Source organism: Hemiscyllium ocellatum, chromosome 12 (assembly GCF_020745735.1).
Source record: "Hemiscyllium ocellatum isolate sHemOce1 chromosome 12, sHemOce1.pat.X.cur, whole genome shotgun sequence".
Taxonomy (NCBI): domain Eukaryota; kingdom Metazoa; phylum Chordata; class Chondrichthyes; order Orectolobiformes; family Hemiscylliidae; genus Hemiscyllium; species Hemiscyllium ocellatum.
The window spans coordinates 39,415,726-39,430,392 of record NC_083412.1 but is presented as its reverse complement, the minus strand read 5'-3'; the positions used below and the strand labels follow the sequence as shown (position 1 = coordinate 39,430,392).

The window sequence follows — 14,667 nt, the reverse complement described above, 5'->3', positions numbered from 1 at the left end:
TCTGCGGATGACACTAAGATCGATAGGGTTGTGGATAATGACAAAGGAGAACATAGATAACCTGAAGGAGTTCGGCTAAGTGGTGGCAAATGGAGTTTAATGCGGAAAAGTGTGAGGTGATTAACTTCGGAAGGAGCAACAGGAATAAAGAGTACTGGGCTAATGGTAAAATTCTTGGTAGTGTAGATGAGCAGAGAGACCTCTATACACATAGATCCCTGAAAGTTGCCCCCAGGTTAATAGGGTTGTTTAGAAGGCACATGATGTGTTAGCGTTTATTGACAGAGAGATTGAGTTTCAGAGGTCATGTTGCAGGTGCATAAAAATCTGGTGCGGCCACACTTTGAGACTTTCATACAGTTCTGATCACCACATTACAGGAAGGATGTGGAAAGCTGTGGAAAGGGTTTAGAGGAGATTTACTAGGATGTTGCCTGGTTTGGAGGGAAGGTCATATGACGAAAGGCTAAGGGACTTGAGGCTGTTTTTGTTAGAGAGAAGAAGGTTGACAGGTGACTTAATACAGGCATAGAAGATAATCAGAGGGTTCAATTTGGTGGAGAGTGAGAGCCTGTTTCCTCAAATGGTGATGGCTAGCATGAGGGGTCATAGCTTTAAATTGAGGGGTGATAGATATAGGTCAGATGTCAGAAGTAGTTTCTTTAATAGGAATGTGGAACGCCCTGCCTATAACAGTAGCAGACTCATCAACGTTAAAGGCATTTAAATAGTCATTGGATAAACATATGGATGAAAATTGAATAGTGGAGGTTAAATGGGCTTCAGATTGGTTCCACGGGTTGGCATAACCTCGAGAGGTGAAGAGCCTGTACAGTTCTCTGTTCTCTAAGAGTTAATGGGAGGTAAATGGAAGAATTTGTGGGAAAGTTCAAGATGTTTACACATTCAGAATTTAATACATGTTTCATTTTAAGTGTTCCATTATACCAGGCCATGACGATGTCGAACAGTGTGATTTTGTAGGATTTCAATGAATTTTTGACATGTTAAATTTTCATACCGGTATGCATAAATAAAATTTACTACCAGAATTTATTCTTGTTTTTCTTGCTCTTATCCAGTAATTACCTTTACTGTAATAAATTGTACTGTTCTTCTTTACCCCGGATTAGTTGGGCGATCAAATCGACTTCTCTAATAATACGGTATTTTGAACTACAGCATGAGTTTCTGCCCCTCAAAACTAATGTCCATGTAACAGTCGCCCCCAGAAATTGAACCTTTAAAAATAGTCCAAAAAAATGTGACTTTTACACTAGTATACACAGTCTGTTCAAATCAAGAGAGGTGACAGCAAGTGGCAGTATCACTGGACTTTTAATCCAAGGACTCAGGTAATGTTCTGGGGTCCTGGATTCAAATCCTGCCCTGGCAGATGATAGAATTTGAATTCGATAAAAATCTGGAGTCAGTCTAATGATGACCATGAAACCACTGTCAATTGTTGGTAAGAACCTTCTGGTTCACCGATGTCCTTTAGGGAATGAAACTTGCCATCCTTACCTGGTCTGGCCTATATGTGACTCCAGACCCACAGGAATACAGTTGACACTTAACTATGACAATTAGGGATGGGCAATAAATGCTGGCCTAGCCAGCGAGGCCCATATCCTGTGAATGAATGAATTAAAAAAAAGAAAAAAAGCCATTCAGCCTAAGTAATCTATGTCAGCATTTACATTCTACTCAAGCTTCCTCCCGGCTTTTCTCATCTAAATCTATCATATCCACCTGTTCTCTCTTCTACCTCAATGCTCATCAATTTGTTTCAAACTCTCTGCATGGAGGCAAAATCCACACTGTCACCACACTGTATGTAAACAAGTTTGTTCTGAATTCACTATCGGATTTCTTGGTAACTATCTTACTTTAATGGATTCAATTTAAACTCTGCCACCTAACAGGAAGCATTATAACCATTTCTACACCCATCCAAAATTTACTGATTTCATACACAGATACTTGCAAACAAATGTACAGTTTAGAAAAGTTATTTTGGCCTTAAAATAGTTTAAACAAACACAATTAGTAAATTTGAACCTGCAAGTGGACCTTTATTTTCCACCCCTTTTGTGTAACTGATTAACCTCACACATGCCCCCATTTGTGTCAGCCAGTTAGACAGTGCAAGCAGCATAACAAGCAGCCAGTGTTGAAGAAACTGAAAGATGCTACATCATCTTAAATCAGCTGGAAAACTTTTAAATGTTAAGATTTCAATAAGAAACATTAAATCTTAAGCGAAAACTATAATGAGTCAGTAGCACTTTCCGACATCAGTAAAGACTTGAGCTAAATTGCCCGTAGTGTTAGGTAAGGGGTAAATGTAGGGGTATGAGTGGGTTTCGGCGGGTCGGTGTGGGCTTGTTGGGCCGAAGGGCCTGTTTCCACACTGTAAGTAATCTAATCTAATCTAATCTAATCTAATTCATGGACTTGTTCAATGTTGATTCAAGCATACAAATTAGAAGTCTGTTTCATGGATATCACTACTGGATTTTGATGTCCCCTATGAAGTGACAATAATTATGACATTTTAATCCTAAAACATATACAACTTGAAAAAACAAGGTAAATGGGTCCTGGTATATTGTACTGAGAACAGCAAAAGGGAGTTGCTAGCAAAATGTTTATTGTCCATGTCTAATTTGCCCAGGGGAAGCTTGAGACTTCTGGAACCAATGTTTAAATGGTCCAGGATTCTGTAAGGTGGAATTTTCCAGAATTTAACTCATTGATGACACTGGAAACATGACACATGTCCAAGCTGAAAAGAAGAAAACCTTGGAACTGATGACATTGCCATGCATCTGCTACGCTTTTCCTCTCATTTGAAACCAATTTGATAAAGTTACAATGTACCAAGGCCGTACTGTGCTGTAAATAAAACTAATGTAGGTACAATATTGAACTGTTTTTCAGGAGATAAAATGCATTGACTGAGCTGCAAATTAACCTATTACTATTGATTGTTCTCTCAATAAGTAGTTTATCTTTTGCATATGTACAAGAGAGCTAATGAATTTCTATTTCAACCAGAATACTATCCAATACATTTTTACTAGGCAGTCAGAAAATATGGTTCAATTTGATAATAGTCTATCACTGAAAAAACTGTATTAATTTAATATTTGCAAACACTCAAATTACTTCACAAAAAATAAATAATTTAGAGTCCGATTACTTGATTAGTTTTTGACTTCCAAAATCTCAAAGCTGTATTACACAAAAGTAGGATGTTACTCATGCCAAATCCATAATCCATGTCTAAATTGCTGAGGGCTTTCACTCCTTTGCTCACTGAAAAGTATGGATTGCATGGGTGTACACAGAAACGGGAATAAATATTTAATATACATGTTGAAGAGTTTGAAAAGTACAATACAAGCATTCATGCAACCTATCATGAGGGTGTTCTAATTGAACCAAGAAAGATGGTTGTTCAATGGTACTAAATCAATTTGTGAGTTCAATAGCAGCTTAGCTTTGAATGAAGCAGATGGGCGGGTCAGGTAGGATGCCTTTCCATTACCATTGTGAAACTAACGTACAGTTTTAATAGAATGCCTTCACAAACAGGAGCTGATGGCCTCCAAAGGGTATGATACAAGACATGTCAATATAAATAGATGAACTTAAGATAAAGAACCACACAGTTAATGTCTATTCTATTGAAATATCCAAATTATTCACTTCCTAAATAGATATCATTTAGAGCAGTGGCCTTACTGTAGGTATTGACGTGTTGGAGTTCACTCTCCTCAGCCGTCGTTGCATTAAATCATATTCCATTTCATTGACCTCAGCCTTCAGCTTCTCCAGCTTTTGCTTTTCCAGATTTAGTTCTTTTAGTAATCGCTCCATTCGAGCTCTCTGATGAAGCAATAGTGCTGAATACACATCGTAAAAATCAGTTAAGAGCAAACAACGTGACATCTAGCTTAGTCAGACAAGCATAATAATTAGCACTAAGTAGAGAAATGACCCTGGTTAAACCAAGGTTGACAAAGTTCAATAAACTATTCTCTAAGTATTTCTTTTCACTGACAAGAAAATGTAAAAAAAACTAATTGCCTGTTGTCAGTGACTCAAGCATGCAGAATAACAAGTACATCAACTTGAGAATTTTCTTTGTACATTCAAAGTCATTATAAAAATAAAATTCAAAGACTCACTTTGCATCGAGGAACGTATTTACTTTCAGCAGATTATTTATAACCCTCTTAACTGACAGCACAGCTAAGTCAGCAATTCTTGCCAATGTCGACTACAGTAGGTTGATAAAATGATTAAGACTCAACCATTCCCGCAGGAATACACTATAAACTATTGCATATTTAAATGAATAACAGTTTAACTCTACAATCTCTGAAGCACTGCAGCTTGAAAATTCTTCACAATAATATTCACATAAACAATTCTTATGATTGTTCATGCCAATTAACTTTATAACATGACCAGATTTGACACCTATACAATGTGATTTACTCACTTAAGTGACAAACTTGAATGTGAAAGTTTAGTTTTAATACTGTAATGATTAATTTTGTATCTGAACTTCTGATCCTATATTTTACTATTCATTCTGGCCCAAATTACCTATGAAAAGCAAATTTTCCATTACAAAAATACCAAGCACCAAAAACATACCTCAGAATTACTGTAGAGTAACAGCTGAGAGATAATCAGGAAATTAGTGCCATGATACAAAAATAAAACACAAAATTTGATGCATGATAACTTAGTCTAATTTAACAATGACAAATAAAGATGTAGAAAGAGTCCCTTAAGCTCATCATGCCTGTGTCAACTATTTAATAACAAGTTTTTCTATTAGTCCCTGCTCTTTTCCCCATAGTCCAATAAATATTTCCCTCTAGGTACTTAACAGGTATAGGACGTGTGACTGCCAAATGAGACATTTTGTTGTAAAACTGAATGATTATTTCCACCTTAATGTCTGTAATCTGAGGTCAGGCACAATGCAGTAGGTACACCAAGCTATACAAAAATCCACTTGACATGTTTACTAAATTACTTCACAACCTTGGGACTCAAAAGAGTTGTGCTCTTTTTTCACACAAAGAAAAAGTGTCACCTGCGAGCAAGCCTCAAGAAAGGTTTTAAAAACTCAGGTGAGGTGAGGGGAGGTGCATCTCAAATTTTGAAATTAAAGCTACAAGCTTGACAACTGTTTCAGCAGAAAAAGGGTGAAATTCAAAAACCAGAGAGCGGATGGTGGTGGTGATCAGCCAAAACATAGATAGTAAGACAGGAACAGGGAATGACACTAGCCAATCCAACTTATTCTTCCAAATTGCACATTACTTCCAATTTTATGCCTTCCTTTAATCACAGACAAATAATTATTGTTCACAATTATCTATATTAATTTTAAATAATCAACATACACATCCTTGATGAAGGCCTATAATAACTCCTATTTACTTCCAGAAGGTGAAGGTGGAGTGCTAAACTCGCTTTGCTAGTGTTAAAATTATCATACAACCCATGTTCTTCCAACTGTCAAGCCAAATAAAGTTATGCAAGTTTAGACTGAGAATATTGCTGGCAATCTTCCGCATTCTCCCTTCAAAAACACACCTGATGGTTGTTAAGTTACCATAAAGAATATGGAGCAGTGGTAGCTAAGTGAATCAAGATATAGATAAACATGACCTGATTCAACAGTGGAACTTGCATGAGGGGGTGAAATAGCCTGTAACTCCTAATATTTTGTATTTAATTTTCGAGCAGAAAATGAAGTAAGCTCTTAAAAACTGTTTTGGCAGTGCATGGATCAAAATTGTTTTCTAAGCACAACTGGATAACCAAACAAAACAGTCTAACATTTTGTCTTCATATTGATCTATGTTATTAATAAGTAATATATGTGGTGAAATAACTCAGTCTACCAAAAGACTTATGACTTTTATTCCCAATTTACAATCAGAAATTACTATCAAGTTGCAGCACATATCCAAAATACCTTGAAAAACATTGCCTATCTCACACACACGGTGTAAATTGCATGAGACAATTCAAAACTTAACCTGTGCCCTTGCAATACAATGAATAAAAATGCCTACGTTTTGCAAAAGCGTACAATACCTTGAGTATAAGCATAGTCATCTGACCCAGAACTCGATTTTCTCCGCTGCTCCTCATTTCGTTTATTGACACTAGATCCTGTTACTGCTGATATTGGTTGTATGGGTTCTGGGGCTCCTGGATGCTCTCCGTGGCAGTCAACTAAATTCAAGATGCTCCCAGGTTCAAAAGTAGGTGATGCTACACCTCTTGAAATTGAAGGTGGTCTATTTGGGGAAACTGTAATTTTGAAAGTATATTTAGTATTTGGCTGAGTTACAACTACACGAGGAGAGTTCACTTGGGTACTGCCAGCAGTTGTAGACCTAGGTCGTGATGGTTGATGATGAATATATGTGGGTGGTACGGTATACACTGGCTGTGGTTGAACAACGCTCATCTGTCCAGACATTCCTCTTGATGGTGAGCTAGAAGGTGAATTGGTGGCAATATACAGCGTAGGCTGATTCCGTAAAGCAGGTTGATTACTTACGGGGGACGAACTTCGAGTAATGTTGACACCAGGTCTTTGGGGTGTTTCCAATTTGATTTCTATTTGATTTTTCATAGGACCTTTGGAGATTCCAGATACTGAATAAGGGATGTAGGACAGTGATTGACTGCCTTGCTGTGGATAATTCTGTGGAGGCTGGTACGGAAGGTGCGTCATTGTGGGAGAACTAATAGGCATGAAGACATGTGAAGTCTGATGACCTTGTTGGTTTGCTTGCACTTGATGCTGGGGAGAACTGTATGGCGAGCTGAACTGTGATGGAGGTGGCGATCGAAATGCCTGCTGAGGAAGCTGAGGCTGCTTCGGAGAATACTGAGAAGGTTGATAGGTCTGCTGTGGTTGATAAACAGGTGGAGGATGATGATTATACTGTGGAAGAGGACACTGGCTAGAAGTCCAAGCTGTGTTCTGAGGAGTCTGTCGTCCAGATGCTGGCCTAATGTAAATAGAATTACCAATCCCATAGGGAGTATTCTGCATCTGTGATGGACCACCATGTATGTGCAAAGCAGTAGGAGTAGTCTGACCAGATGGCACATTCTGTGACAAGGTTACGGTAATAGGGTTCATGGTGTACCGAGATATGGGCTGATATGTTGGAGAAAGACCTTGCATAGGTGATGTGTTCATGCTTGGTTGAAGGGACGTTGGCTGTTGAGACTGTGGGGGAGGCGTACCTGTATTCCGTCCCTGGTCATTTACAAAGAAAGGATTGTATCCAGATGGATTAGCTACAATTGCAGGGGCAGAATGTGGCTCCTGTATAAGTCGCACAAGTGGTTTACCACCTCCACGCTGAGGATCAATGTGGCCATCACTTGTGCTGTGGACCAGCGTTCGACCCCCATTGAGTTGACCACCATCCCCTGCCTGGTATGTTGCTGGAGGCTGGATACCCAGATTAATCTGCAGCATGTGGTTTCTGCTCATTCTGGCGTCATCAGGGCTGTGGTACTCCCCATAAAGGTATTTGCTGCTTTCTTGGGCAAGTGCCAAACAACAGGCTTCCAGATTACTGTTATTCTTAATTTAAAGAGAAATTAAAAATAAGTTATTTTTGTTCTGCTGCAGCTTAAAAGTAACACATGTACAGTTTCAAACATTCAAATTCTAATATGAATCCAATGTACAAGAGTAAAATATTGATCAAATAATATAATAAAGTTTAAAATCACTGAAGTTATTACAAGTACTATACAATGCCATGATAAGGAAGAGGTGGTACCAGCTATTCTATTTTGCTAATTAGCAAGGAAGTGACAAGTTATTTTAAATTGTGACAAATACTAAACTTCTAAGAATTGAGAAATAAGAAGCAAACTTTTGAGGATGTATTTTCAATAGCCTAGCCATTTGGAGTCAAAATACAGATCAAACAGGAAAAACAAAAGCCATTTTGCATACTCTACTCTGGGCTACACTGTGCTCACACTACTTATTGCTGTGAATAGCTTTAAATCCCAGTTTACCAATACCCTCAGAATATAGGGACATTCAAAAAAATCTGAAATAGACATTAACTTTGCACTTCATGCATTTTCTGTGCTTTTTAAACCTTGTTTTTTTTAAAGGATATGTCTGAGGCAAATACAGTAAATGCTGGCTACCCTTGGTACCTTGTTCTGAAACTTATTCTTCACTTCTAATATAAACTATGCTTGAAAGTGAACTTTTCAATGGATATGGGTCAGGTGTCAGAGGAAAAGTGGTATTACAGTAAAGTCCTACACTAGCCATATAATTGGCAGAATGGGAAAATTAGCGAATAATTTGGAATACATTTTTCTCCTCTCGTTAAAGTAGTGACCAGATAAATTTACTGACTAAGATCAGCTAAATTAAAGGAGGAGTCAAATATCAATTTATTCTATGCTGTTCAAATACCTTACCATGGGGGTGCATGCTTCACTGCACCATTGGGAAGTGCCATCTCTGCAAAAGGAATGGAAATGGGAAATGGAGCACTAGTTCATATCCACTCTGGAGCATGTTCAAACGACAAAAACTCAGGTTTGAAGAAAATCTAATACAACCCTTAAACTACTGTATCAAACAGCTCAAATTTTATACTGACCAGCAAATCAGAACAGCAATGTTTTGACTATCACAATTATCCAGGTTGATATTATAATATACAAAACACTATTAACTTTTTTCCTGATTAATTACTATTCAATAAAAAAAAATTGGCTATCCACAAATCAAAATTTATAAACTTCATGCTCTATATTTTGTCCATGCCATGTATCAGTGTACTGTACAGCATATCATGATCTGTTATTCAGGGTTACCAAGGTGGCAAGATATACAGACAATTCAAACAAACTTCAGAAGGATGCAATGTCATTTTTAGCAACTTAAATTCCAACTATTCTAGAATAATGGATCATCATAATTACCACAGAAAAAAGACAAAGAAAAATTAACATGGACAGTTTTCATTCAAACCCTGGTAGATGTGATTCCATGTACAAATCAGACACCATTCAGTATGATATTGGAAGTTTTCTTGAGTACATTACACTGTGGAATTTCTTTATTCATTCATGATATGTGGATGCTACTGGCTGAATTACTGAAGTCCATTTGTTGTGGGCACATCCACATCCACCAACACTGAAGGAACAGCAATATATTTCCAAATCAGATGGGGAGTGGCTTGGATGGAACTTGTAAATAGTGGTGTTCGCATACATCTGTTGCACATGTCCTTCTAGATGGTAGCATGTATGGTAGGTGCTATCAAAAGAGGTTTGGTGAGTTGCTGCAGTGCATCTTGTGGATGGAACACACTGCTGCTCCTGAAAGTCAGTGTTTCTTGATATGAAGCAAAACAAGCTTGAGTGCTGTTGTTGCTGCTGTCATTCAGATAATCGAAGAGTATTCCCTTACGCTCCTAACTTTTGTCCGAGAGATAGTGGACAGCATTAGGGAGATAGGAGGTGAGTTACTCACTGCAGGATTCCTGGACTCTGATCTGCTCTTGCAGCCACTACATTTATATGGTTAGTCTAGTTCACTTTACACACTCCCAGGATGTTCACATGGGAAAATTTAGTGATGCTATTGAACGGGGCAGTAGTTAAATTCTCTCTTGTTGGAGATAGTCATTACCTGGCAATTATGTAATACAAATATTACTGGTCACTTGACAGTCCAATACCTGGATATTGTCCAGAGCTTGCCACATTTGGACATGAACTGATACTGTATCTGAGGAGTCACAAATGGAGCTAAAAAATTCTGCAATCATCAGTGAACTTCCCCACTTCTGATCTTTGATTGGAGCAGTTGAAGGTGGTAGGGCCCAGGTTACAATGCTGAGGAATTCCTTAAGAGGTGTCCTGAAGCTCAGATAATTGACTTCTAACAACCGCAGTTATCTTACCACACGCTATATATGATTCCAATCAGTAGACAGACCCCACCACCACTGCCCCTCCCCCGCACCATAATTAGGCCACAATTAGATCAGCCAGCTATTATTTATTGGCAGAGCAAATTTGAAGGGCAAAATGGACTACCTCTGCTCCTTTTCCTATATTCTAAGTTCTTAAATCATTTTACAAATATTCATGCTCCATCCTTTGTCCTTAATGTTTTTATGTTATGAGGAACTGTGACATGCTTACAATTAGTTGGGGTATAAATCAGAAATAAAGTCCCAAACGTTACATTCCTCATGGCTCCAGAAAATATTTACCATTCTTTGCAGCAGCCCCCCACTTCAACCAAATAAATATTATGCTTCAAATGAAATTAGCTTCTTATTCATCGTCAGGCTTTTCCTTAAAGTGAAAACAAAATCTATTTGTTTCCATTTTCTGCTTTCAATTCTAATGACTTTTCATTAAATTAATTATCCTTTGTGTGAAATATTTCCAACACTATTTGGAGATCTACTGTATGCTGCATATATATTGGCACGATCATAAAAAGTCAAACTATCTTTGACAAATTTGTGAACTTGTTCAATCATTTTACTGCTGAGTTTTTACTCGACATCTTTCTTCTTAAAATGTTGTAATATATTTGACTACATTATGTTTGCCCTTCATGAATGTCCAACTGAGGAGACAGTTGTACAACACTGACATCTTTTGTCATTTGTGGAGAACTACACTTGTGCCTAGTAACTTCTTCATGGTGATAATCAAATCAGTTTTGCTTCCTTGGCTCCTTCAACAACAAAAGATGTACATTCCTGGATATGTACTGGCTTGGACGGTAGCTGTCCGTTATGATTTTGCTTTTTCCACATATAGCCCAAGACAGATCTTTCGTTTTGCTTGCCATATTACCATTGAATTTTTCATCATAATCTTTTTGTCAATTACTCCTACCTTTGGGCTTTTTTCCTGCTTCTGTACTTGTTCAAAATCTTATACATTTCTTAACATTTTCCAGTTCCAACAAACATTCATTGACCTGATCATTAATTTCATTTCTTTACAGGTGCTGCTAAAGCTGAGCGTTTCCTAGGTTTTCCATTTTTATTAATAATATTGATTCTTCTCGCGCAGATGATGTTTATCTGAAGTCCTGATAATATTAGTGTCCTTACAAAGTGGTCTTTAAAATTGTTGATAATGGGTTGTCAGAAATAGAAAACAATCCCTTAAGTGTTTTTGTAAAATATTTTATGAAATGCTGCTACTTCTTAAATTTTGGCTCTAACCTTAACTACTCATATACTGCAAAAATAATATATCACACGAAGCTGAACTTGTCCGTTCAGGTTTTCTTTACATGTCAAATACACGCTTCATTTTTCCAAATACAGATATACTGTCTTTAGCTTTATTTTATTGAATCTGTTTTGCTGATTGTCATTTTAGGTATATAAACTTCCATATTCGTTCCAAATATTTTGTTATTTTCAATGTATTCTAAGTTATAATGCCTGGAGACAGGCAGAATGGAGACAATGTGTCTGGTTACAATATCACACAATTAAATAACAGATAAATAATTTAAACAACTTTACCCATTAATCAAAGATTATCAAGGCCAGAGTTGGAAGTCATTGAGTTAGTTACAATAACCCCTTTACGTCAATAAAAGCTTCCACTTAACATCATCATGAATTACCATCGATACAATAATTTAAAGTAGTACAAAGAAACTACGACTACATCAAGCTATGATTTTGCTATTGTTCCAAAACTAAAATGTATTTAGCAGCTTATGGGTCCCATTTTAAACAGTACCTGCTGCATGCACTGAGACACCACTCCTTCTGGGATCTCAGGGAAGCGCTGCCGGAGATCATGCAAAACCTGAATATCTATTTGCTGGATGCCCTGCGCCATTGCCAGGATTGGATGTATATACTGGAACAGTTACAGGGGATGGATGTCAATGGGCCTGCCAGTGCCTACAGTCCTCCGACCCTTCTGGCATTTTCTGTTCAGAGAGAGAAAGACAAAATATAGTGAAGATTTGAGGAGTGGATAACACAACTGAGTTTTATGCTAATTGGAAAAAACAGGCTAGCCTGCAACTTCTCCAGCATCATGGTTTCATAGAATGCAAGCACCATGAGTTAGAAGTACCCCTAAAAAGGCATGTATTCAAGCACATCAGATGTTTTTAGATGCACGATAATAAATTATAGCTGGAGTTCAGTTACTGTTATGTCATTTAAAAAATCCCATAGCATGGAATTTTAAGCTTTGAACAACAATGCAGACTGATGCATGTAAAATATATAGCACAACTTGTGCTAAATGGAAGCATTTCAGGAAATAAAAGATGGAATACCTAGACAGATCCAAGGAGTTGAACCACAGCAAAAGGCCAATTATGTAATCCAGCAAATTAATTTTGAAACTCATTATGAAAGCCATGCTTCTTAGTTAATTATTAGTTATAAAGGGGTTCACTCATTTTAGAAATACTCTGCAAAACAACATGATGATTCAGTGCAATTACAGCAGTACAATCAGAAAAACATCTTCACTTTCTGCTAACCCTATTAATTTGAATAAATATAAAACATTTACATGCATACTCACTGCACAAATCAAACAAGTTAAATCACGTTGTTTAAAAATGAGATTAGCAATTCCTGGGTATATTAAAGCTGACATTTTTAAAATTGACTGTGGTAGCACTTCATACTGCTAACTTTGTCCATCAGAGGCGATGTAAAATGAGCCAATGTGAAACAATTTCTTCCAAGTATATTACCATCAATAAACCACAGGGCATTCCCACTTCAATTCCATCTTTTGATGCTGGTGCCAGGTCCAAGATGGCCATGTTTTAACATCAAAAGAGCAATTTTAAATCAGTCCCCTGTCAGTAATGTTTTCTATAAGAATTGAGCAAGAAAAGAAACTGACTATGTACAGAGGAACTTCAATTACTCAATTATCTGGCATTCGATTGTCCCAATATCGGATTATCCTGCAAGATCGCAAGGTCCTGATGCTTGGCTAAACTATGTTATTCGACATTTGATTATCAGGAATTCGATTAACCGAACGAAACACTCTCCACGTGTCCTTTGGAACATCAAGGTTCCTCTATATGTGGTGTCCCAATTAACCTTTCATTTTAAGTAAAATACTATAGTGATGTTGCAACAGCTAGAAATAATGTTATCTAAAAAAACATATAACACATCAGCATTCTCTGGTCTTTCTCATACGTTTACTATATCAACTTGTATTTATGGGAATTCCACGAGGATAGGAGCTTCTTCAGTGTCACTATGCCCAACAATCCAAAGCTTAGATCTCACCCCATAGTTGTTGTATGCAAACAGCTATTCAATAAAGGCTTCTAGAAGGATAAAACCAAATGGTGACAATATTTAAGATATATCTAAGAAGAAGCTAGAGTATAGAATTGATCAACTATAGCGCTGAGTGCATTTACTAATGCTGTATCAATCAACAATCAGAAAATATATTCAGCTCATGCTTCATCTGTGATATCTTTAAACCAACTTTAACTGCATCTATTTCAATACTGACTTTGGGGCAAAACAATATTTTAATTGTCACTTAAACATTTTATAATACATTTATTCAAATGCAGCAACAAAATGATCAAACACTATAGAGACTGAACAATATTTATCAGTAAAATGTCACTCATGTTTCTCCGTTATCAAAATATCAGTAGGGAATAGATCTGATGATTACAGAATCAGCAAGTATGGTACAGTATAGAGGTTACCATTTGGCTCATATTACCTGCATCAGTTCTTTCCTCCAAGTGTTTATGAAATGCCTTTTAAAAGCTGTAATTTAATCTGCATCCACCACTGCAGCAAGTGGTACATTCTGAACCCTACCAAGTTGTTGTTCAAAACAAGTTATTTCTCATGTTGCCTCTGGCTCTTTCACCCATGAGCTCGACTTTGTGCCCTCTGGTTATCAAATCTTCTGGAAGGAGTTGCTTTTTCTGTACTTCAGAATAATGAATTGCAATATTAAATCTCACCGTAGGCTTTAGAAAGGGAATGGGATTTGTCTCAAAACAAACATAAATGTCTCCTATCCAGTGGTTTTCTATCAAAGAGTCATGGACAAGCTAACAATGCAATATAAACCAACTACAGGAAATCCCTTTTCATGGTTTAAAATCAACCTGCAAGATCAAGGAGCAGAACAAAATTCCTAACACATTTCTTGCAAAATGCCACATGCTAAGTATCAAGAGTAGGCTCACAGTTCAGCTTTGCTGGGTTGTCCACTGGGACTGAATGAAGGGCTCCGACACATGGAAGTTGATATTCTACAGTCAATTGAGGACAGGAAACAATACCAGTGGATTTTCAAAATTCAGATACAAAGGATTTCTGAAAGCCAATCTCAGTGCCTATAAACTGGACCCCAGTATGTGGAGGCAAAAAAGGACAGATCTAAATGGAGAAGTTTCCAATCATCAAGCAATTTTATTTTTTGAGAAGAACAGAATCACGCCATCACAGGTCAGCTGAGAACAGTACAAAGCCAGTGCCTGATGTACAATTTCAACAGCTCCTTCCTATGTAATAATTGCAATCATATATGCAAATCAAGATTTGA

At 37.2% G+C, this 14,667-nt stretch overlaps 1 protein-coding gene across 2 annotated transcripts in view; it reads right to left on the bottom strand.

Moving 5' to 3' along the window:
- The window catches only part of tab3 (TGF-beta activated kinase 1 (MAP3K7) binding protein 3), a 128,890-nt gene that overhangs the window by 37,789 nt on the left and 76,434 nt on the right, over positions 1-14,667 (bottom strand). For both annotated transcript variants that reach the window (XM_060833520.1, XM_060833521.1), the window contains exons 2-4: positions 11,836-12,031; positions 6,133-7,648; positions 3,751-3,911 (exon numbers count right to left, since the gene is read on the bottom strand). In XM_060833520.1, coding sequence (XP_060689503.1) covers positions 3,751-3,911; positions 6,133-7,648; positions 11,836-11,937 — 1,779 coding nt within the window. In that variant the 5' untranslated portion in view covers positions 11,938-12,031. The remainder of the gene's footprint in view (positions 1-3,750; positions 3,912-6,132; positions 7,649-11,835; positions 12,032-14,667) is intronic.